Raw genomic sequence first — 25208 nt, forward strand, 5'->3', positions numbered from 1 at the left:
TGGGAATCTTTCTGTGCACCAAGTGCTGAGTTAAATAGAAACAGTCCTTGCCCTCATGGAGCCCACAGCTCAGGAGGACAGACAAATATGAAACAAATAATCTATAATTACAAATTGTGATAAATGCTACAAGGGGAAAGTGCGGGGTGCTGCGAGAGACTATGTAACAGAGACATCATTTAAATTGGATGATAAGGAAAAGGCTCTCTGAGGAGATTTACACTGAGACCTGTATCAGGATGGGTTCAAGTCAGTCAGGCAAAGTGTGTATGGTGGGAGAGAGGGGCCTATATTCCAAGCGGAAGAAATGGTATGTGTAAGGACCTTGAAGTAGAATCGTTTGTTGTGTGGAGGAACTGAAATAAGGCCCGAGGGGGTCCACCAATAGGAGATGAGCTGGAGAGATATACCATATCACACAGGTCTCTGAAGGCCATGCTAAGGAGTTTGGATTCATATTGAATTCAATGGGAAATGAAGGTTGTCATTGGGGATGGCAAGGGTGTGGTCATCCAGTTTACCTTGTAAAATGCTGATTGACTGCTCTGTAGAGAATAGATTATACAAGATAAAGTAGGAGGCTGATGATGATTTAAACAAGGTTCTGGGCAGTGGAGGGGAAGATAAGACAATGGGTGGATGTTGAAGGCTGAAGGGAGTTAGGGAGAAGCTGTTCAGGATGACTCTCAGGTTTCTTTTCTTTTTCTTATTATTTATTTATTTTATTTTGAGACAGGGTCTCACTCTCTGGCCCAGGCTAGAGTGCAGTGGCGCAATCATGTCTCACTGCAGCCTCGACTTCCCAGGCAGGTGATTCTCCCACTTCCACCTCCCAAGTAGCTGGCTCATGCCACCATGCCTGGCTAATTTTTTCTTTTATTAGAGATGGGGTTTCACCGTGTTGTCCAGGCTAGCATTGAACTCCTGGGTTCAAGCAATCCACCTGCCTTGGCCTCCCAAAGTACTGGACTCTCAGGTGTCTGCCTTAAGACAAACTGGGTGTTTGGAAATGCCCTTTATTTTATTTATTTATTTTTGAGATAGAGTCTCACTCTGTCGCCCAGGCTGGAGTGCAGTGGTGCGATCTCTGCTCATTGCAAGCTCCACCTCCCGGGTTCATGACATTCTCCTGCCTCAGTCTCTCGAGTAGCTGGGACTACAGGCGCCCACCACCACGCCCAGCTAATTTTTTGTATTTTTAGTAGAGACAGGGTTTCACTGTGTTAGCCAGGATGGTCTCGATCTCCTGACCTTGTGATCTGTCCGCCTCGGCTTCCCAAAGTGCTGGGATTACAAGCGCAAGCCACTGCGACAGGCCGGAAATGCCCTTTATTAAGATGGGAATGACTGGCAGAGAAAGAAGCTTGGAGAAATAGTGCAATTTTGACAAGCTAAGGTTGAAAATTCAAACAATAACGTCAGGTAAGCAGTTTGACATACAAGTCTGGAGGTTAGAAGAGATGTCTGAGGTGGCGATAGAAATTTGGGTGTCACCAGCCTATGAGATGGATAGTATTTAACCCATGAGACTGAAATCTGGGAAGAGGTGAGATTATCTAGGAAAATAGTTCAGAAGGAGGATAGAAGAGCCCAGAAAACACAATATCCAAGTGAAAGTGTATATTCTGCAAGAAAGTAGGCTACTGAGTATTGGGCTGCAGCAGCCAGCAGGCTTCCCTTTTCATTGGGAAATTAAATGACTCTGTTCATTGATCCACCCTATTATGTATATCTATATCGACTTTCTAAGTGAATTCTCATCTAAAGGTCCTAGAGTATTTTTTTTTTCCCTTGCTGTCAGAGCCAAAGGAAGGATCCAGGTTTTGGGGATACCTGAATCATACAATTTTGGGAAACTTCTTAAGGAAAAAGAATACAAAATTCGAAGTGTAAAATTAGGCGCAAAAGCAAATATTTATTTAGAATTGAATCACAACAAATTACAGATTTTCAAAAGCTGACAAATATCACAGATTTCAAAAAATCAAGACAACTTAATTTTTATTAAATTATTTTAATTAATGAATTAGTTATTCATTAATTAACCACATGACACAACTTTTTTCTTTCTTTTTTTTTTTTCTTTGAGACAGGGTCTCGCTCTGTCACCCAGGCTGGAGAGCAGTGGCGCACTCTTGGCTCACTGCAGCCTCTGTTTCCCGGGCTCAAGCAATCCTCCCACCTCAGCCTCTGGAGTAGCTGGGACTACAGGTGTGCACCACCATGCCTGACTAATTTTTGTATTTTTAGCGGAAATGGGGTTTCACCATGTTTCCCAGGCTGGTCTCCAATTCCCGGGCTCCAGCAATCCGCCTGCCTCAGCCTCCTGAAGTACTAGGATTATAGGCATGAGCCATTGCAGCTCGCTACACAATTTTTTTCCCCACCTTTTTTGATTATCTCTTGTCGTGACAATGCTTTTGGAAAAGCATTCTACAGAGAGACTAGAAAGATAATTCAATCTTTTATAAAGCCCATGGCCAATCAAACTTCATTTATATATATTTTTTCTTTTTTATGTATCTGTCCTCACAATCTGTTCCCACAAACTTCATTTTTTATGATTAATTGTTTAAAATTTTTACATTTCAACTCGATTGGTTATGCCATGTAAAGTTTTAGAACTATTGTCAAATTTGAGAAAATCTCGATCAAATTTCTCTCATATATGAGTGGTAAGATTTTACTGCTTCGGTGCCAATTTGTATGCTATCTTGTCTGGAACCACCCGACTGTCAGGACAAGATGTGTTAGATATGCTAGGATACAGGCCAATCATGGATGCATAAAACATATGACTTCACATAAAAGCACACTTGATGTTTATAATAATGCTACAGACTTAGCCCTGCAAACACAGAAATTTGGATTAATTCTATTTTGTGTCATTCGTATTTAAAAAAATGAATGTGTTTATACTTGTACATAGTACACTGCTGAACACATTCCTTATAGAGAGGACTTCAATTTGACTAGGTATTGATGAGAACCTAAGCTTTCAGATTACAATTTCACAAGTTCGATGACTGGAAGAATTTTCTACAGATTAAGTTCTAGCTTTGCATATTTCAAATCTTATTTCCCCTCCACTAACCAATACTGTAGGTTCACATTCCAATACAAGTTCTGGCCTTGGATTTTGGTGTCATGGTTCATGGCCAGCTGGCATTGGGAGGTAGGAGTGCACTTAGGAGCCATTTCTACAACCTGGATGACTATCAGTGACTGAATTATACACAGAATTGACTGCGAGTTCCATAAAAATATCTCACGGAACCCAAACTAAATAAATATATCCCCAACTCAACATCCCAACATCACCCAACAAGAGGGGAAGTCCAAGTGGATAGTTGTAACCAATTGCAGTTAAAATACGTTACATTTGAACATCTTACAAATATGTATAACCATGACAGCACATTACTAGGGCCCCTCCCAGGGCCTTAACAGGATCCTATGCAAGCCAAACTTCATTAGCTTCACGGTATATCTACCTCTAGTCACAGCGTTAAAACTCCCGAAACAGCAGTGTTAACTACCCACAGCTAGATCCCTTTTTCATTCCCTCTTTGAGGGAGAACTGTTATTTCACTCCCATCATAAACTCTTGTTAGTTAGTCCTGGGGAAATCTCAAAGTGATGATTTAAGGCCTGCTCTGGAGACCCCAATGGCTAGTATTTTAGTTTCAGTTTTGCAAGATGAAAAGAGTTGTGGAGATTGGTTGCACAATGAAGTGAATATACTTAACACTTAACACTACTGAACTGTACACTTAAAAATGGTTAAGACAGGCTGGGCATGGCAGCTCATCCCTGTGATCCCAGCACTTTGGGAGGCTGAGGCAGGCGGATCATGAGGTCAGGAGATCGAGACCATTCTGGTAAGCATGCTGAAACCCCATCTCTACTAAAAATACACACACACAAAAATTAGCTAGGCGTGGTGATGTGTGCCTATAGTCCAGCTACTCAGGAAGCTGAGGCAGGAGAATCGATTGAACTCAGGAGGCGGAGGTTGCAGTGGGCCGAGATCGCGCCACTGCATTCCAGCCTGGCGACAAAGCAAGACTCTGTCTCAAAAAAAAAAAAAAAAAAAAAAAAAGGTTAAGGTAGGGACCGGGTGCCTCATGCCTGTAATCTCAGTACCTTGGGAGGCTGAGGTGGGTGGATCACCTGAGGTCAGGAGTTTGAGACCAGCTGGCCAACATGGTGAAACCCCGTCTCTACCAAAAATACAAAAATGAGCTGGGCATGGTGACAGCTGCCTGTAATCCCAGCTACTTGGGAGGCTGAGGCAGGAGAATCACTAGAACCTGGGAGGTGGAGGTTGCAGTGAGCTGAGATTGCGCCACTGCACTCCAGCCTAGGTGACAAGAGCGAAATTCCATTTCAAAAAAAAAAAAAAAAAAGGTTAAGGCATTGTAAAGATACATGCATGTTTATGTTCATTGCAACACTATTGACAATAGCAAAGACGTGGAATCAACCTAATGCCCATGAATAGTAGACTGGATAAAGGAAATGCGGTACATAGGCTGAGCGCAGTGGCTCACGCCTGTAATCTCAGCACTTTGGGAGGCTGAGGCAGGCAGATCACGAGGTCAGGAGATGGAGACCATCCTGGCTAACATGGTGAAACCCCATCTCTACTAAAAATACAAAAATTAACCGGGCATGGTGGTGTGAGTGCCTATAATCCCAGCTACTCGGGAGGCTGAGGCACAAGAATCACTTGAACCTAGGAGGCAGAGGTTGCAGTGAGCCAAGATTGTGCCACTGCACTCCAGCCTGGGCAACAGAGGAGACTCTATCTCAAAAAAAAAAAAAAAAAAAAAAAAAAAAGAAAAAGAAAGAAAATGTGGTACATATACACCATGGAATACCATGCAGCCATAAAAAAGAACGAGATCATGTCCTGTGCAGGAACATGGATGGACCTGGAAGCCATTATTCTCAGCAAACTAACGCAGGAACAGAAAACCAAACACCACATATTCTCGTTTATAAGTGGGAGCTGAATGATGGGAACACATGGATGCAGAGAAGGGAACAACATAGGCTGGGGCCTGTGGGGTGGGGGCTGGGGGAGGGAAAGCATCAGGAAGAATAGCTAATGGATGCTGGGCTTAATACTCACGTGATGGGTTGATCTATGCAGCAAACCAGCAGGGCACATGTTTACCTGTGTAACAAACCTGCACATGTATCCCTGGAATAAAAGTTGAAAAAATAAATAAATAATACAAAAAAAAAGAAAAAAAAGAGTAGTGCTAAGGCCAGACGCGGTGGCTCACGCCTGTAATCCCAGCACTCTGGAAGGCAGAGAAGGGCGGATTACGAGGTCAGGAGATCGAGACCATCCTGGCTAAAATGGTGAAACCCCGTCTCTACTAAAAATATAAAAATAAAATAAAATAAAAAAATTAGCTGGGCGTTGGGGCGGGCGCCTGTAGTCCCAGCTGAGGCAGGAGAATGGCGTCAACCTGGGAGGTGGAGCTTGCAGTGAGCCAAGATCGTGCACTTCACTCCAGCCTAGGCGACAGAGCGAGACTCTGAGACTCCGTCTCAAAAAAAAAAAAAAAAAAAAAAAAAAAAGGTTAAGGCAGTCATAAAAAAAAAAAAACAACCACCAACAACAAAGTTGGCCGGGCATGGTGGCTCACGCTTGTAATCCCAGCACTTTGGGAGGCCGAGGCGTGCGGATTGCCTGAGCTCAGGAGTTTGAGACCAGTCTGGGCAACACGGTGAAACCCCGTTTCCAATAAAATACAAAAAATCGGCTAGGCGCGGTGGCTCACGCCTGTAATCCCAGCACTTTGGGAAGCCCAGGCAGGTGGATCACGAGGTCAGTAATTCAAGACTAGCCTAGCTAAGATGGTGAAATCCCATCCCTAACTAAAAATACAAAAATTAGCTGGGCATGGTGGCAGGCGCCTGTAGTACCAGCTACTCTGGAGGCTGCGCAGAGAACTGCTTGAACTGGGGCGGCAGAGGTTGCAGTGAGCCGAGATCGCACCACTGCACTCCAACCTGGGTTACTGAGACCCCGTCTCAAAAACCAACCAACCAACCAACAAACAAGACAAACTCATGTCCTTTGCGGCAACCTGGATGTGGCTGGAGGCCACTACCCTGAGCGAATTAATGCAGGAACAGAAAACCCAGTACCTCACGTTCTCACTTAAAAGTGGATGCTAGGCCGAGCGCGGCGGCTCTCGCCTGAAATTCCAGCACTTTGGAAGCCCAAGGTGGCCGGATCACCTGAGGACGGGGGTTCAAGACCAGCTTGACCAACATGGAGAAATCCCATCTCTACTAAAAATGCAAAATTAGCTGGACGTGGTGGCTCATGCTTGTAATCCCAGCTACTCCGTAGGCTAAGCCAGGATAATCGCTTGAACTCAGGAGGCAGAGGTTGCAGTGTGCCAAGATGGCGCCACTGCACTGCAGCCTGGGCAGCAGAGCTAGACTCTCCAAAAAAAAAAAAAAAAAACGTAAAAGGCAGATTGGAGAAGGGCATGCAAATTTATATAATGTATACATGGGGAGAATCACAGAGTGATTACCCACCCCAAAAGGAGTTCAGAAGCTTATACGTAATCCTGGCAAAACAGGTTATGGGGAATGAGAAGAGGAATTGTGTCGAGGGGATTACTAGGTAGAGTGAATGGATCAGGAAACAGAGATTAATCTGTACATGATCTTGTGAAAGGGTCTGTTCAGGTGGTGTAGTTACATTCTTGGCCTTACAGGGAGGGAAAGAAAAAAACAATTGTTCTTCTTGGTGAGTCTGGAACTTAGGCAGATAAAGGAACTTCAGAAAATTTCTTTCTTATTTGGGAAAGTCTGGGGGAGGGTGGAGGGTGGAGAATGTCAGAGAGATCTTGAGGTATTGGTTTCTGAGTCCCAATGATAATATTCATTTTTATTTTAATTTTCATTCCCTTATTAATGATATTGAATACCTTTTCATATGCTTATAGGCTATTTGTGTATTTTTTTTTTTTTGAGATAGGGTCTCTCTATTGCCCAGGCTGGAGTGCAGTGGCACAATCATGGCTCACTGCAGCCTTGACTTCCGGGACTGCAGGGATCCTCCCACTTCAGCCTTCAGGGTAGCTGAGACTACAGGTGCACGCCACCATATCCAGCTAATTTTTTAATATTTTGTAGAGATAGGGTCTCACAATGTTGCCTGGTCTAGTCTCAAGGGATCCTCCTGCCTCAGCTTCCCAAAGTTCTGTATTGCAGGCATGAGCCACCATACCCATCCCTTTCATACCATCTTTTGAGAAATGCCTTTTCAAATCTCTTACTAATTTTGTATTGGGGTACTTATTATTTTCTTATTGATTGGTAGGAGTTCTTTACATGCTGTCTGGTTTTATGTGTTGTTCATAACCCACTCCCACTCTTCACTATTTTAGAAGTGGCTTTAAAGATTAAATTCTTGATTGCACAACTGCACTCCAGCCAGGGTGACAGAGTGAGACTCTGTCTCTCACACACACACACACACACACACACACCCCACCACTAAGAAAGAAAGAAAAGAAAAATAAAAAAAAGGCCAGGCACGGTGGCTCACGCCTGTAATCCCAGCACTTTGGGAGGTGGAGGCGGGCAGATCACCTGAGGTCAGGAGTTCGAGACCAGCCTGGTCAACATGGTGAAATCCCATCTCTACTAAAAATACAAAAATTAGCCGGGTGTGGTAGAGGGCGCCTGTAATCCCAGCCACCTAGGAGGCTGAGGCAGGAGAATCGCTGGAACCTGGGAGGCCGAGGCTGCAGTGAGCCGAGATCATGCCACTGCACTTCAGCCTGGGTGACAGAGCAAGACTCTGTCACAAAAAAAAAAAAAAAGAGAAAGAAAAAGATTAAATTCTTGTCTGGGTGATGCCACTCACACCTGAGCAACACAGCGAGATCTCCTCTGTACTGAAAAAAAAAAATTAGTTGGGTGTGGTAGCGTGTGCCTATAGTCTCAGCTACTTGGGAGGTTGAGGTGGGAGGATCATTTGAGCCTGAGAGATGGAGGCTGCAGTGAGTTATTATCTTGCTACTGTACTGCAGCCGGGGCAACTGGATAAAATCCTGTCTCAAAATAACTAAGTAAATATTATTATTATTATTTTTTTCCTGAGACCAGGTCTCATTCTGTTGCCCAGGCTGGAATACAATGGCACAATCATGGCTCACTGCAACTTCAACTTCCTGGACTCAATCAATCAGCCCACCTCAGCCTCCTGAGCTAGGACTACAGGTGCACACCACCATGCCTGGCTAATATTTGTATTTTTTGTAGGCAGGGTTTTGCCATGTTGTCCTGGTTGGTCTCCAACTCCTGGGCTCAAGCAATCCTTCTGCCTTGGCCTCCTAAAGTGCTGGGATTACAGGCGTGAGCCACCATGCCTGGCCTGGAACTGTTAAAATCATATTAGTGAATTTAACTTATTAATATAAAATGTCCCTCTTGGCTGGGCACAGTGGCTCACAGGCCCGGCAATTTGGGAGGCCGAGGTGGGCAGATCACGAGGTCAAGAGATGGAGACTACCCTGGCCAACGTGGTGAAACCCCATCTCTACTAAAAATACAAAAATTAGCTGGGTGTGGTGGCGCACACCTGTAATCCTAGCTACATGGGAGGCTGAGGCACAAGAATCACTTAAACCCGGGAGGCAGAGGTTGCAGTGAGATGAGATCGTGCCACTGCATTCCAGCCTGGCAACAGAGCAAGACTCCGTCTCAAAAAAAAAAAAAAAAAAAGAAAGAAAGAAAGAAGTCCCTCTTTATCTCTAGGAGTATTGCTTGCTGTTAGTGCTCATATTCTTCATTTTTACCAGCTTTTTACTCTTTGTTTTCTTGATTTCTTATTTTTCAGGTAGCATATTGTGGTAGATTTTATTTTTCAAAGATGTCTTCGACAGTATCTCCCCATCCCACATGCTCTTCTAGAAATCACGTCTTCATCAAAAGAGTTAAATTCTTTACTCCTTGAGTCTGGGTAGGTAGGTGCCTGCTTCCATGAATAGGCTATAGTGGAACTGACACTGTGTAACTTCTCAGGCTCAGTTAGAAAAGGCCATGCAGTTTCTGCCTGATTCTCTTCAGACACTCTTGGAAACCAGCCACAATGCTGTGAGGGAGCACAAACAGTCCATATTGAAGACCAGGTGGAGCAGAATTGAGGCCTTGGCCCACAGCCCTGGGTGATCTACCATATGACAGCTAGCACCAACTTGCCAGCCATATGCCTGAGATATCTTGAAGGTGGCTTCCCATTCAGGTGACGTGTGGCAAAAGAAAAAAAAAAAAAAAAGAAGGAAGAAAAGAAAGTGGATTCTTAGTTCCCAGACAGGCTGCGCTGGGTGACACTGCATATAAGCCATTGCTGCCAAATACTACCAAAATTGAAGACTTGTAAGCAGAAATAAATAATCTATAAGGAGAAATAAATGATTGTTTTCAGCCACTGTGTTTCGAGGTGGGTTGTTATTCAGCAGTGGATAGCCAGAAGTGGAACAGAACCTTATAGATGGATTGTCTGTATTATTTCTGGATTCTCTGGAATTAGTTCCCTAATCTAATTAGGTTTAAAGGTATTCATTACCTTGCTTCCACTGGTAAAGGGGGCATATGTTAATTAAGCCACTGAATTAGGAGTTGAAACTGCACTTAGCCATATTTAGCTTTCTGTAACAGTAAATCAAAGAAGGAAATTATTATAGTAGCTGGGGTGACTAATCCTATGAAGAAGAAACTGGACAGTCTGGACAACATAGTGTGACCCTGTCTCTAAAAAAAAAAAAAAAAAAAAAAAAAAAAATCAGCCAGGTGAGGTGGTGCACACCTGTAGTCCCAGATATTTGGGAGGCTGAGGGCTGAGGCAGGAAGATCACTTGGGCCCAGGAGGTCAAGGCTGTAGTAAGCCATGATTTGTGCAACTTCACTCCAGCCTGGGTGACAGGCTGAGACTCTGTCTCAAAAAAGAAGAAATCAGATCACTACTACACAATTAGGTAAGCAGTACGTTTGGAATGCATGAGGTCCCCTGGGGCATCTCATAGTACTCCCTTGCCCAGTGATTAAAGTCAAACTATAACTATCCTCTACAGTCCAGACCCTTCAAAAATGAAGGTGTGGGTCACCTCACCAGATAGGAATCACGAAAGCCTGGGTGCCTGCTGAAGGCAAATCATGAAAGGATGCCTGCTGAAGGCAAAGGAAACATGGCATAGGTAGTAGAAGAAGGAAGTACAGTAAGTCCTAACTTAAGGTTATCAACAGGTTCTCGGAAACTACTCCTTTCAGTGAAATGATGTACGAAGAAAACAATTTTACCAGAGGCTGATATAAACAAGAGTTAAGTCACTTAACTAGACCATATTTATGGTCATGAAAACATCACCAAAGTTCTAAATAAAGACCAAAGCACTTCTAATATTAAATATTGAAAAAAAATGATGGCTATACATACATTTAAGAATTATTAATACAAATAAGTAGGATAATTATTTGCACAAATACTCTAGCTCAGGGTCATGGGTGGCTGAAGGCCCATCCCAATAGCTCAGGGGTCAAGGCAGGAATCACCTAGACAGGTGGCCATTCTATGATAGGGCACACTCACATGACATCTGTATTCACTCAGACTGGGAAAATGTAGATGCAACTATTTTCCTCCTGTACACAGCTTTGGGATGTGGGAGGAAACTGGAGTACCTGGAGGAAACCCACATAAACATGGGGAGAACATGCACACTCCACACCAACAGTGGCACAAGCTGGAAAGAGAATTTTATCATTAATGTTATAACTAAACATTTTTCAAGGACCTGTTGTAATAAACAGCCTTGACCATGTGAGTAAGGGGCAGAAATGAGGGTTGGAATAGTTATTTCTTCTTTTGAGTATGTTTTTGTATATTAAACATCTTTTTTCTCTCTCTCCCCACTCCTCTACCATCGAATATACTTTGTGCTAACGGTAATAAACCTCATAGGATTTAAATTACAGGATATCATTATAGGGTGATTTAGTTAGGAGTGACTTTATATCCTCCTGTCCTGCAAGTGTTGTTTATGAAGGAAACTGATCATCTTAGTTAGAAACATGACTTTGTTATTGTCAGCTAAGAATGTTTACAGAAAAAGTGTTGTATAGATGCCAAGTTGTAGACTGTGGTGGCTTTGTACTATGTGAAATTAGCTAAACTATAACTGTATTTACCAGAATTTCTTTCCTAGTACAGTTCTTCATCAGTGCTGAAGACAAGAAGACTTTGTATGCAGTTTGGAAGGCGGAAGTGAAGCAGCAGCCAGTGCAGAGTACCAGGCACTATCGCAACTTGCACAGGTTGTCACTGATCTGATAGTGGTGTGAGGAGGCAGCAGGACTGAGGATCCTTCCTTCAGCTTTTATAATTCATGGGCCAAGAGTATGTGCAATGCCATGGCAGCTGCTGATGTCAGTGAGAAATAGACATGTGTTCTAGTTTGTTCTCAGGAATTCCAGGTGTCCTTGTAGATTCCCCTTTGCCCATATTCTTGTTCACATCCAGTACTCCTTCCACACTACTGGTTAGGCTGACCCAGAGCAGCTTCAGCTCTGCACCAGATGCTGACAATAACACAGCATAGACTCCTCCACCAGTTACTATTACGGTGTCAAATCTAATCCTGCAATAAACCCCTCATTCTTTGTTTTTCATAGTGGTTGTGCTTCTCCGATTGAACCCTCCCTAATACAGTTTTCTTATTCTATTACTTCAACCCGAAAGTCTTTGCCTTTTAATAGAAGCTTGATTGTTTACATTTAGTGTATTCAGACTTAAATCTAATTGTTTTCTATTTGTTCTGCCTGTTCTGTTTTCTGTCCTTTCTTATTTTCGATTAAGTACTTCATTATTCCATTCCCTTCTATTAGGTTGTTATTTATTATTTTACTTTGCTATTATTTTAGTAGCCCTGGAAATTATAACATGTATCTCTGATTTACTTTAAGATAAATAAATTACCATTTTTATTGCTTTTTTTAAAATGCAAAGACTTTGCAGTCCTTCATTTATATCTGATGCTTTACATGTTGACGTTTTTGTGTGCTTTAATTCTACATCTATTTAAAACTCCACAAGACACTGTTGTCTTATAGTCAATATTAATTTAGTCTTACCCACATATTTCACTCAATTGCTCTTAATTCCTTCCATCTGGAATAGTGTACATCTGCTAGTGACAAATTCTCTCATTTTGTCTGAAAGTCTTTATTTCATCTTCCATTTTATTTTTATTTTTATTTTTTGCGGCGACGGAGTCTCACTCTGTTGCCCAGGCTGGAGTAGAGTGGCGTGATCTCGGCTCACTGCAACCACTGCCCCGCCGGGTTCAAGTGATTCTCCCACGTCAGCCTCCCGGTAGCTGGGATTACAGGTATATGCCACCATGCCCGGCTAATTTTTCTGTGTGTTTTTAGTAGAGATGGGGTTTCACCATGTTGTCCAGGCTGGTCTTGAACTCCTCGCCTCAAGTGATCCACCCGCCTTAGCCTCCTGAAGTGCTGGGATTACAGGCATGAGCCACTGTGCCTGGCCTTCCATTTTATTTTTTATTATTAATCACTTTATTTTAGAGACAGGGTCTCGCTCTGTCGCCCCCACTAAAGTGCAATGGCATAATCATAGTTCACTATAGCCCCAAACTCCTGAGTTCAAGTGATCTTCCTGCTTCAGCCCCTCCAGTAGCTGGGACTACAAGAGAACATCACCACGCACAGCTAATTTTTCTTTTTTTAGACAGAACCTCCCTCTCTTGCCCAGGCTGGAATGCAGTGGTGTGACCTCGGCTCACTGCAACCTCCACCTCCCAAGTTCAAGTGATTCTCCCGCCTCAGCCTAAGGAGTAGCTGGGACTATAGGCGCGTGCCACCATGCCCAGATAATTTTTTGCAGTTGAGATGGTAGTCTCACTGTGTTGGCCAGGCTGGTCTTGAAATCCTGACCTCAGGTGATCCACCCACCTTGGCCTCCCAAAGTGCTAGTATTACAGGTGTGAGCGACCACGGCTGGCCTATCTTCATTTTTTTGTAAAGATGGGGTCACACTTTGCTGTGCAGGCTGACCTGAAACTCCCGGCTTCAAGTGATCGTCCCACCTCAGCCTCCCAAAGTGCTGGGATGATAGGCATGAGCTACCACTCCTGGCCTCATCTTCCATTTTAAAGGATATTTTCATTAGATATTGAATGCTAGACTGGCAGTTATTTTCTGTAAGTGTACTGAAGGTACTAATGACATGTATTTTTCTTTCTTTTTACCATTATTAGACTTGTCAGGAGTGTATCTATTTTTATTGCTATTTAAAAACAACGAAAGTTTGGTTTAAGATTTTTAATGTTTTCCATTTTATTAATTTCAGCCTTTCCTTTATGGCACATTCCCTTTTCCTCCTTGCTCTTGATTCATTTTGTCCTTGTCTGTTATTATTAACTCTTTTTTAATAATAAAAATAGTTAAGACTGTAGTCTGGCTATTTAAGTACCTGTAGTCTCAGCTACTTGGGAGGCTGAGGCAGGAGGATCCTTTAAGCCCAGGAGTTTGAGGCCAGCATGGACAACATAGTAAGACCCTGTCTCTCAAATAAATATAAATATAAATAAAAAATAAGGCCAGTTGCGATGGCTCACAGCTGTAATCCCAGCTTTTGGGAGGCTGAGGTGGGAGGATTGCTTGAGTTCAAGACCAGCCTGGGCAACACAGTGAGACCCTGTCTCTTCAAAAAATAAAAAACTTGCCAGGACTGGTGGCACATGCCCGTAGTCCCAGCTACTTGAGAGGTCAAGGTGGGACGATCACTTGAGCCTGAGAGGTTGAGGCTGCAGTGAGCCATGATCATGCGACTGCAGTCCAGCCTGGATGACAGACTATGACTCTGTCTCAAAATAAAATAAAATAGAATAAATTTTAGTACTTATATTATTGCTCTGTAATAGGTCATGTGAAAGGGTTAACAGACTGTAAAAGACAAATTTTTTTTTTAATTTTGGGAGCTTCATTTTATTAATAGTATATCTTATTAAGATTCTTGCTTTTTACAGAAAAGTTGTAAAGATTAAGAAAAAAAATTCTTGCTTTAATACATATACTTTTCAGCAAGTCTCCTGATTTAAAGTCTTTCATCAGAGTATAAATTAGAAAATCTGAACTGAAATAAACACATAATCTTTGAAATAGTAAAATCAATTATTAACACAGAATTATCTGATTTAAAATTATAACAGGCATATTTCACATACAAATAATTTCCGGAGCAGGGGGTGCTTAACCAACAGACATGGTAATAGTGAGCTTTGCTACGTTAAAGGTACTTCTTTCTATACGGCTGGTGGTAGTTGTATGGGATGATACCATGATACACTTGATTGTCAGGGCTATTTCCAAGATACAATTAATTTCAAAATCGTATTCGCCTTTAATGTATTTCACAAGAATATAATAAGTATGGGCATCTTGAAATCCTTTGAAAACTTGTACAGAAAGGTAACAAAATGCTTTTACTGCCATGAACACTAAAAAACCTATGTAGTATATATCAGTATGTATGATGACAATGATGAAAGACTTCTATAGAGGGTCACAGATACAATAAAAAAAATCTTTTATTAATTTTTTTTATTTTTATTTTTTGAGATGGAGTCTTGCTCTGTCACCCAGGCTGGAGTGCAGTAGCATGATCTTAGCTCACTGCAACCTCCGCCTCCCAGGTTCAAGTGATTCTCATGCCTCAGCCTCCCAAGTAGCTGGGATTATAGGCACTTGCACCACTACGCCTGGCTAATTTTTGTATTTTTAGTAGAGATGGGGTTTCACCATGTTGGCCTGGCTGGTCTGGAACCCTGGCCCAAGTGATTTGCCTGCCCTGGACTCTCAAAGTGCTGGGATTACAGGCGTGGGTCACTGCGCCTGGCCAAAAAATCTTTCATGTATCAGTTATTTATCACTGCCACAAATAGGAAGGTTTTTGCTTCTAGTGCACCCAAAATTTGTCAACAAGATTAAATTAAGCAGTTGCTAGTAACTTTGCATAAAATTATAGAATAGAGCTTAGTGCATAAGGAACATACTTTACAAATATGTAAGAAAAGCATTTACACATATGCAGCAAATTTCATTTCTAGGACTCAAAAACAGTTAACTCTCATTTATCCACATGCAGGTTCCACTCTATCTTAAGGGATAATTTTAATTTTTTTTGATACAGGGTCACCTTTTTTTCACCAGGTGACACCAGAGTTGCTGTCACCTAGGCTGTCACTGCAGCCTCGACCTCCTGGCCCAAGCAATCCTCCCACCTAAGCCTCCCAAGTAGCTGTGACCACAGGAGAATGCCACCAGGCCTAGCTAATTTTTTTCTGTAGAGACAGTGTTTCCCTATGTTGCCTAGGCTGGTCTCACAACTTCTGAGCCAAGTGATTCTCCTGCCTTGGCCTCCTAAAGTGTTACGATTGTAAGTGTGAGCCACATGCTTGTCCCTAAGGGATAATTTTTAAGACTCAGGCTGTTATCACTGATATAATAATTAACCATTCAGAAAATCTGAAGTTTTCCTCTTGTTATTATTATTATTTTTGAGATGGAGTCTCACTCTGTTGCCCAGGCTGGAGTGCAATGGCGCAGTCTTGGCTCACTGCAACCTCCACCTCCCAGGTTCAAGCAATTCTCCTGCCTCAGCCTCCTGAGAAGCTGGGATTACAGGTGCCTGCCACTACGCTCAGCTAATTTTCTGTATTTTTGGTACAGACAGGGTTTCATCATGTTGGTCAGGCTGGTCTCAAACTCCTGACCTCAAGTGATCCACCCACTTCTGCCTCCCAAAGTGCTAGGATTACAGGTGTGAGCCACTGCGCTTGGCCTCAATTATTAGTATTTAATAGAAATTAACATTACCCTTTAGCAATGTAGTCTCTGTTGCTGGGGAAATACTGCTGGAGGTCAAATATATGTATTTTATGTATAATTTATGAATTATTTGCAGTTTTGGATGTCATCTTCATTAACATGAAAATGACTTAGAGTTGACCACACATTTATTTTTAGTAAAGGAATACTCAACAACGAACCCAGATTAAAAAGACAGCCCTACTATAGGAGTAAGTAGTTGTCTCCTAAAAAAGTGTGGAGATACGAAATGTGTGGCAAATAAGGTTATTTTTTATTTATTGACTGAGAGGGTCTCACTGCTGTGCAGGCTGGCATGAAATGGTGCCTTCATAGCTCACTGCATCCTGGAACTCCTTAGCCCAAAAGATCCTCTCTGCTTCAGCCTTCCCAGTAGCTAGGACTACAGGCAAGTACCTCTACACCTGGCTAATTTTTAAATTGCTTTGTAGAGACAGGGTCTTGTAGAGCTAGGTTTCTTAAGAGGGTCTTCAACTCCAGGTCTCAAGTGATCCTCTTGCCTTGGCTTCCTTCCAAAGCAATGAGGTTACAGGTGTGAGCCACTGTGCCCTGCCATGTTGACTTTTAAAAACCCTGTAATAATTTCCAATTGTCCTCAAGAAAAAGTTCTTTTTTTTTTTTTTGAGATACAGTCTTGCTTTGTGGCCCAGGCTGGAGTGCAGTGGTGCAATCTCACTGCAACCTCCACCTCCTGGGTTCAAGCGATTCTTCTGTCTCAGCCTCCCCAGTAGCTGGGATCACAGGTGCCTGCCACCATGCCCAGCTAATTTTTTTTGTATTTTTAGTATAGACCATGTTTCACCAAGTTGGCCAGGCTGGTCTCGAACTCCTGATCTCAGGTGATCCACCTGCCTTGGCCTCCCAAAGTGCTGGGATTACAGGCGTGAGCCACTGCACCTGGCCAATACTATTAGTGATAGCTACAACCTACAGGATTCTTATTGGGCATGGGACAGTTTATATACATTATTAGTTTATACTTTATGAAGTAGGTACTATTCTTATTCCAGGTGTACAGATAAGGCACAGAGAAATGAAGCAATTTACTGAGAGGAACACAGCTATTGAAGCGTAGCCACTTTAAGCTGTTTCAGTCCAAATCTGTCTGAATCCAACGATGTTCCCAAACTTGGAACATCAAAATATCAACTTTCTCCAAGAAGTCTAACATGTTTAATATCCTCTAATAGCAAATGTGATAAGGTTAGCACTTAAAACATTGGTTTACAACGGACGTGTGTACTTGATGCCTCCCCAACCGGAAGATAAGCCACCTGAACTCACGTAAGGCATGTTGTTCACTGTTGCTTCCCCAGCTCCACAGTTACGTGTACCACAATTCCTGGTACACGTAATGGGTGTTAATAAAGATTTGTTGAATAATCAAATAAGCGAAACTGCTTTTAAACAGAAAGCCATAATACAATGTTATTATCTTCGAATTTGGCTACAGAATATCACCAAGCTTACCAGTTTGTGATCTAGACTCCACCTTTCCCCTTTTTTTCAGTGTGGTACTTTTGCTTACATCCATTCTTCTGTTGTCTGTTTGCCACAATTCCTTAAATACTTCCACCCCTCCTTTTCATAACAGCGATCTGCCGTTTGTGAACCTCTTTTACAGAGAAAAACTAGAATGTTACTTTTCCCTTCATAGTAATTCTTTAAAATTTCTGAAACCCTTTTAAAGGGAATTAGCGCAAACATCAGAGATCGCTGAGGTTAAAACTATCTTTTAAAAATGAATTTCAAATCAAGGTTAGGCTGATTGGAGAAAAGCAACCTAGTATATTTATGAAAGTCTTCCGGTGCTGCCTGAGCAGTGTCGTCCCAGGTGGCATCCTATTTTTCATAATTTACTGAAGGCCCTTGGTAATATAAATACAGAGAATAACAGGTGCTGCACTGAGCAGGGGGTCTGTCTAAATCAACCTTTTTGGCTCTATATTTTGACAAAGGGCCAAGAGGTTAGCGTGATCGGTCCAGTAGTTCTCATTACCTTCGAGGGGAAAGGAAAAGAGGAGAGGGGGCGACGAAAGGAAACGGGGAGAGGAAGTGTGGCAAACAGAAAATATTCTTCAGGTAGAGCCAGGGCTCGGCCGCGTCCCCAGGTAGCCCCTCCAAACGACCGTTTACGTTGTCAATTTTCTCTTTCCAATGAAAAAAAAAATAACATCTGGCTTTTTAAGTAAGATAATATACGAATAAGGAAGGTATCAGGTCTCGTGAGAACTTTGGCGCCCGCTCCGCGTCCGGAACGCCATCGAGGGCCGCAGGTCCAACCGCCGCCAGCTCGCAGATGCCCCCGGGGGCCCGACGCCGGCCAGGCTTCCCCTCGCGCTCCAGCTACCCACAAGCCCTCGCGTCTCGGCGCGCACGCGCAGCGGCGACGGCCGTCTCAGGAAGAGGAAAATGGAATAAACAACTCGGAGGAACCAGAGCGCGAGAGAGCGAGTGGAGGCAGAATTTAAAAATAAACCGGCCCCTCCGCCCTCCCCACCCGCTTGCCGCTGCCGCTCCCTCTTCCCCTGCCCGCGCCCTCGAAGTCCCCGTCTGGGCCCGCGCGCCCACCCCGTCGTCCCGCGCGGCCCCTTTAAGAAAAGAGAACGAGAGAGTGAGTGAGAGAGAATCCCAACTCTCCCCCTACCCTCCCTCCGTCTACCCCCTCCTCCCTCCCCTCTCCCCTCCCCCCTCTCCCCGGGCGGCTCCGGCTCCCGCAGCGGGACAGACCCACCCGCCCAGGCTTTTATCCGGCACCGGCAGCGTCTTCCTTTCCTCCCCCGTCTATGGTGGTGGCGGCGGCGGCGGCGGCGGCGGCTCCTCGGGCGGCGGCGGAAGACGAGGCTGCGGCGTTGCCATGAACAGTGGCGGCGGCCTCCCGCCCCCCTCGGCCGCCGTCTCCCCTTCCTCCTCCTCGCTGGCGGCGGCGGTGGCGGTGGTGGCCCCGCCGGGGGTCGGGGGTGTCCCCGGTGGGGCGGCGGTAGGAGTGAAGCTAAAGTACTGCCGCTACTACGCTAAGGATAAGACTTGCTTCTACGGGGAGGAGTGTCAGTTCCTGCATGAGGACCCAGCAGCCGGGGCTGCCCCGGGCCTCGGCCTCCATAGCAACAGCGTCCCCCTGGCTCTGGCTGGTGCACCCGTGGCCGGCTTTCCGCCCGGAGCCGTCCCGGGAGGGGGAGCTGGGCCGCCCCCCGGGCCCAAGAAGCCGGACCTGGGGGACCCGGGGACAGGAGCCGCAGCCGGCGGAGGAGGCAGCAGCGGGGGACTCGATGGACCGCGGTTGGCAAGTGAGTGTGGTCCAGGCAGGGCGGGCCGCGCCGCGGCAGCAGAGGGCAGGCCTGGGTCCGGATGAGGCCCTGCTGCCGACGGGAGCTGAGCCCGGCCCGCGGGCTCCCTCCCTCACCTCCCAAGGCGGTCTGAGAGGCCTAGGCCGGGCCTGAGCCCTGCTTCCTTCTTCCTGCTTCCCCTCCCCACTGCCTTCGGCAGGCCGGGGAGCGAGGGGAGGTTGGGTTCCCGGGAACGTGGGTGGGAGGACTGGGGTGATGTGAGTGGGGGCGGGGAGGAAGGGGGATGGGCTGTGGCGTGCGGAGTGTGAGAAAGGGGGTGTCGTTTCCGGGGGGTGTGGAAAGGGGCTGGGTTTGCAGGCACATGTGTTTTGCGTGCCCTTGTGGAGTGGCGTCTGCAGAGTGTTGAGGTTCCCTAGTGGGAGGGGTGTGTGTGTGTGGGTAGGGGGCGGGAGGTGAGGGGCGGGCTTAAGGCTTCGTGGAGTAGGTTGAAAGAACGGAAAAAGTTTGTAGAAGGCTTGCAGGAGAAAGGTTTTCCAGGCAGGAAATGCTTTCTAAGGATTAAGAGGGAGCGGACTGTCGCATTCAAAGTGTGCTCAGGTTTAATCGAGAGTTTAGAGTAGGGACTTCACAAAGACGCATTTCATCCGAGTTTCCCTGAAAGCTAGAATAAGTTTGCTGGGTGGTATCAGCTGGGATCCTGTCTTTTACAGCTTTGTATCAAGCAAACTCTTAGCATTGTGTCTTGAATGCATGTCATGTGCAGCCTCCGTTTATGTGCAATTGAGCTCTTGGGTGGGGACATCTTAAGGCTGTTTATGTTTCTTTTTCATTTGTTGTTGTTGCTTTTTTTTTTTTTTTTGGAGACAGTCTCGCCCTGTCGCTCAGGCTGGAGTGCAGTTGCGCGATCTCAGTTCACTGCAACCTCCGCTTCCCGAGTTCAAGCGATTCAGTTGCTTCTGCCTACGGAGTAGCTGGGACTATCGGCGCGCGCTACCACGCCCAGATAATTTTTTGTAGTTTTAGTTGAGATAGTGGTCTCGCTGTGTTGGCCAGGCTAGTCTCAAACTGGTAGCCTCAAGTGATCTGCCCTCTTCAGCCTCCCAGAGTGTGTTGTTATCTATTGATTTGCATCTTGTTAGTTGTTAGTGGAGTTTACAATTACCACAAATGTGAGTGTAATCTATTAGAAAATGTTGCCTTTAAGAATAGAGCCGGTGCCTGATGTTCCTGTTTTGTTAGTATATTGAGCGTTTCTAAACCAAATAGGAGTCCTACTTTCCTGGAAATTACTGGAGAACTTTTACATCTTAAAATAATCCGATAGGCAGTTCAATTTGTACATGAGAACATTTTGTCTTTTTCTTAAACACTGTTAATGAATCTGATAGGAAGTTTTAGCGTTTAATTGCTCTATGAAGATTATTTAATATCTTCCCCAGGGTTTTGCTTTCTTGCTCTTTCTTGCTTTTTTTTTTTTTTGAGACGGGGTCTTCTTAGGTTGCCTAAGCTGGTCTGGAACTCCAGGGCTCAAGCGGTCTTCCTGCCTGGGCCTCCCGAAGTGCTGGGATTACAGGAGTCAGGCACCATGCTGGGCCAAGTTCTTTTTTTTTTCCTTTTCTCCTTTCTCTCTTCTTTCTCTTTCTTTTATAAAAGTGTTTCATTTGTTGTGATGGGCTTGACTTTAATGAAGATATATTTGCTGAGGCTGATAATGCTAATAAAATTATTTTGTAAATTCAGATGTTTTGTAAAACAAATGGTTACTTATGGGTGGAATTTTATCACTTTTGAGCATCAACTTTGCATTTTCAGGGTAAACTTGCTGGATGTGTGAGTTGTGACTAAATAGTAATGTTTGATTAGTAACCTATGACACTGAACAATAGTTTTCTTACTGACAGAAAGAGGCACTTTTTTTTTTTTGTTTAGATGGAGGCTTGCTCTGTCGCCCAGGCTGAAGTGCAGTGGTGCGATCTCAGCTCACAGAAACCTCCACTTCCCAGGTTCAAGCAATTCTCCTGCTTCAGCCTCCCAAGTAGCTGGGATTACAGGCATGCACCACCACGACCGGCTTATTTTTGTATTTTTTTTTTTTGTGGGGGGGAGGGTTTTGCCATGTTGGCCAGGTAGGTTTCAAACTCCTGACCTCAGGTTATCCTCCTGCCTCAGCCTCCCAAAATGCTGGGATTACAGGTGTGAGCCACTGTGCTGGCCAGAAAGACGCACTTTTTAAAATGCTGATGTTAGACTTCGTAAGTGATCTTTGTAGGATTTTCTTTTTAAAAACATCTTTTAAAGTTGTATCTATCTGTTAATCTTATTCGTGACAGACAGCTCTGATGATCTTTCTAGGATTTTTCTTTTCTTTTTTTTTTTTTTTTGAGACCGAGTTTCGCTCTTGTTTCCGAGGGTGGAGTGCAATCTAGTGATCTCGGCTCACCGCAACCTCCGCCTCCCGGGTTCAAGAGATTCTCCTGCCTCAGCCTCCCTAGTAACCGGGATTACAGGCATGCTCCAGCACGCCTGGCTAATTTTGTATTTTTAGTAGAGAACGGGTTTTCTCCAAGTTGGTCAGGCTGGTCTCAAACTGCCGACCTCAGGTGATCCGCCTGCCTCGGCCTCCCAAAGTGCTGGGATTACATGTGCCAGCCACAGCGCCTGGTGGAGGATTTTCTAATTAACACACAGTAGGTAGTAGAGTTGAGACAAGAAAGAGGACTGGATGTAAGCAGATGAAGATGGGAGGGGAAGGTAAGTACCCTTAAGGTGGAGGAAAAAATATTAGCAGTGGCTCAAAGGTGGGACACCTTAGGAAAATAATTGAGATATAAGAACTTGAGAGGACAGGCAGTTAATGCTGAAAAGGTATTTTAAAATTAATACTTTGTCACTGGTTAGTAAAAGTTGTCTGATTAAATAGTTGATTTATGTATTTGGATTCTGTGGTGTTTGCTTTAGCTTGACTGGCTGAAGCCTAAGGCTCCTCTTTTCTGTGATAGGTTTCTTGGTATCTCTCAGTAATTCCTTATGGATGGCGATTTCTTCATAAGGAATCACATCCTAGGTATTACTGAGAGATACCAAGGAATGGGAAATAATGTTGCTCAGGAATCAGGAAAAATTTCTTGGTATCTCTCAGTAATTCCTTATGGATGGCGATTTCTTCATAAGGAATCACATCCTAGGTATTACTGAGAGATACCAAGGAATGGGAAATAATGTTGCTCAGGAATCAGGAAAAATTTCTTGGTATCTCTCAGTAATTCCTTGTGGATGGCGATTTCTTCATAAGGAATCACATCCTAGGTATTACTGAGAGATACCAAGGAATGGGAAATAATGTTGCTCAGGAATCAGGAAAAAAGGTTATGTTGGTAATTGTATGGCTTCTTTGAGTTTTTGCACTTATTGTTCACTTTTTTCTTGAGACAGTTTCACTCTTGTTGCCCAGACTGGAGTGCAATGGCAGGATCTCGGCTCACCGCAACCTCTACCTCCCGGGTTCAGGCGATTCTCCTACTTCAGCCTCCTGAGTAGCTGGGTTTACAGGCATGCATGCATCACTACGCCCGGCTAATTTTGTATTTTTATTAGAGATGAGGTTTCTCCATCTTGGCCAGGCCGGTCTTGAACTCCTGACCTCAGGTGATTCCCCTGTCTCGGCCTCCCAAAGTGCTGGGATTACACGCGTAAGCCACCGCGCCCGGCCTATTGTTCACTGTTTAGACTACTTTCTACCTTTTACTGTATTCTTATTCAGTGTGTTTTGAGAGTATTGATCTGTTTGTTTATTTTATTTTAAAGAGATGATGTCTTGCTGTGTTGCCCAGGCTGGTTTTGAACTCCTGGGCTCTAGCAATCTCCTGCCTTGACTTCTCAAAGCACTGGGATTGTAGGTGTGAGCTACCACATCTGGCCTTCATTTGTTAATTAAGTGTATGAGGCAATTAAAATAAACGGCACTTTTTTTTTTTTTTTTGAGATGGGGACCACAGGCACTGGCTACCAAGCCCCTCTAATTATTTTGTATTTTTGGTAGAGATGAGGTTTCCCCATGTTGCCCAGGCCGGTCTGAAACTTCTGGGCTCAAAGCGATGTGCCCACCCTGTGAGCCACCATATACACCATAATTTAGTGTTTTTAATTTCCATGTTTGTGGGTTTTGATTGAATTATTTGACAACAAAAAAGCAAAAGATTTAATATAGAAGTACAAATTTCTGGTTTCCCTTTAAGGACATCTCTTACCTGTGTTGGAATTAGGGCTGTTGATAGAGCATAATTCTCTCCATTTTGACTCATTCCCTAACTGGATGACTTTTATATCCAGGCATTTGAGGTTTTGACCTTAACTTTAGCACTTCACATTTGCAGAATTGTTTTTGTTTTGTTGGTGTTTCAGATAGTGTTAAAACCTTGGAGGTGGGTGCATGAGAAAACTTTATTTTTATTTTGCAGCCATTGGAAAACTGAAGCACAAAGGCTTTTTCTTAATACACTTAGTTGCAATGATGTTTCAACCTTAAAGGAAACCGTAATTTAGTTTAGTTTTTTTTTTTTTTTTGGATTAGGGGGTTGGGGGTTCTTGCTATGTTGTCTAGGTTGGACTGCAACTCCTGGGCTCAAGTGATCCTAGCATCTCAGTCTCCTAAGTAGCAAGTACTACAGGTGTGCCACACCATGCCTAGCTTACTTAACATTTTGTGTTTCTGTTAGTCTTGGGATTTTTCTAAGGCTTAAGAGTGATTTGATTTGTATTCAACTGCATTATCGATTCTTGACATTTAATGATGTAATTCTAATATTTTCAACTGGCTAGATTTTCAAAATGGCTTTAATCTTCAAAGTGCACAGTTTTTAGCAGGTAAAATATTTATTATGTCAATATTTGTATTTTGTGTACATTATTTGAAACCCACTAGTTTTAATTTACCAAAATACACTTTTCAGTTCTACTAATGTGGTTACTAGTGAATAAGACATGTTTCAGACAGAATCCTGGCTCTTTGACTAGCTTTGTGACTGAGTGAAGTTATAACTTTTAAGCCTCAGTTTTTCTCATCTTGAAAATGGGAATGTTATGAGAATTGCATGGCATTGCATACACATATTGAGGTTTCAGTCTTAGTTGTTGCTATTATTAAATATTAGTATAAGTTAACCTCTATATTTCCTTTCTTGTCCAAATTTTTGAGGGCATACATTGAAGACCAGTAAAGTAGCTACAGATTGTTGGATTGTGATTGTCCAAATGGAGGAGGGCAGTGCCATGGATAACTTGAAGTTCAAATGGTAACTTTGGAGTATATAACGTGTGGTGTGTGGCAAAGCTGTTTTTGTTTAAGCCAAGACTAGCCTTTACATCCCACAAACCTATACTAAGTGACAGAAAAGTGAGTACTGGTAATTTGCCATTAGGATAGCTGGCCTAGGTTTAAACATTTTTATTGGAATAATACACTAAGTATATCAGAAAGACTATATATTCATTTCACTCATCTAATATTCTGCTTCCAAGGTGGTAGGCTCTGATTTAGGTGATAGGAACAACAACAACAACAAAAAACATAATTCAGCTCTAATGGAGTTTATATTCTAGTGAGGCTATAAATATCTATAAGGTAATATTTGGTTTCGGTAAGTTTTTTTTTTTGAGACGGAGTCTCTCGCTCTGTCACCTGGGCTGGAGTGCATTGGCACAATTTTGGCACACTGCAGCCTCCACCTCCCAGGTTCAAGTGATTCTCAATACTCATATCTCAGCCTCCTGAGTAGCTGGGATTACAGGCTTGTGCCACCACGCCCAGCTAATTTTTATATTTTTAGTAGAGATGAGGGTTTTGTCATGTTGGCCAGGCTGGTCTCGAACCCCTAACTTCAAGTGATCCACCTACCTCAGCCTCCCAAAGTGCTGGGATTGCAGATGTGAGCCACCGTGCCTGGCCCTGAGTTTTTAAATGATGAAAGG

At 43.8% G+C, this 25208-nt stretch overlaps 2 protein-coding genes across 5 annotated transcripts in view; one reads left to right on the forward strand and one right to left on the reverse strand.

Annotated features, from left to right (window-relative positions):
* FLT3 (fms related receptor tyrosine kinase 3) overlaps positions 1 to 18417 on the reverse strand; it is a 130491-nt gene extending 112074 nt beyond the window's left edge. The window contains exon 1 of the mRNA XM_008021811.3: positions 17954 to 18417. The gene's annotated coding sequence lies outside the window, so the exon portion shown is untranslated. The remainder of the gene's footprint in view (positions 1 to 17953) is intronic.
* Positions 18418 to 18467: 50 nt separating this feature from the next.
* Positions 18468 to 25208, forward strand: part of PAN3 (poly(A) specific ribonuclease subunit PAN3) — a 157124-nt gene continuing 150383 nt past the window's right edge. For 3 of the 4 annotated variants that reach the window (XM_008021813.3, XM_008021814.3, XM_008021815.3), the window contains exon 1: positions 18468 to 19241. In XM_008021813.3, the coding sequence (XP_008020004.3) occupies positions 18812 to 19241 (430 nt within the window). In that variant the 5' untranslated portion in view covers positions 18468 to 18811. The remainder of the gene's footprint in view (positions 19242 to 25208) is intronic. The other variant, XM_073013094.1, reaches the window with a different exon arrangement.

This window comes from Chlorocebus sabaeus, chromosome 3 (genome assembly GCF_047675955.1).
Source record: "Chlorocebus sabaeus isolate Y175 chromosome 3, mChlSab1.0.hap1, whole genome shotgun sequence".
In the NCBI taxonomy this organism is placed as follows: Eukaryota; Metazoa; Chordata; class Mammalia; order Primates; family Cercopithecidae; genus Chlorocebus; species Chlorocebus sabaeus.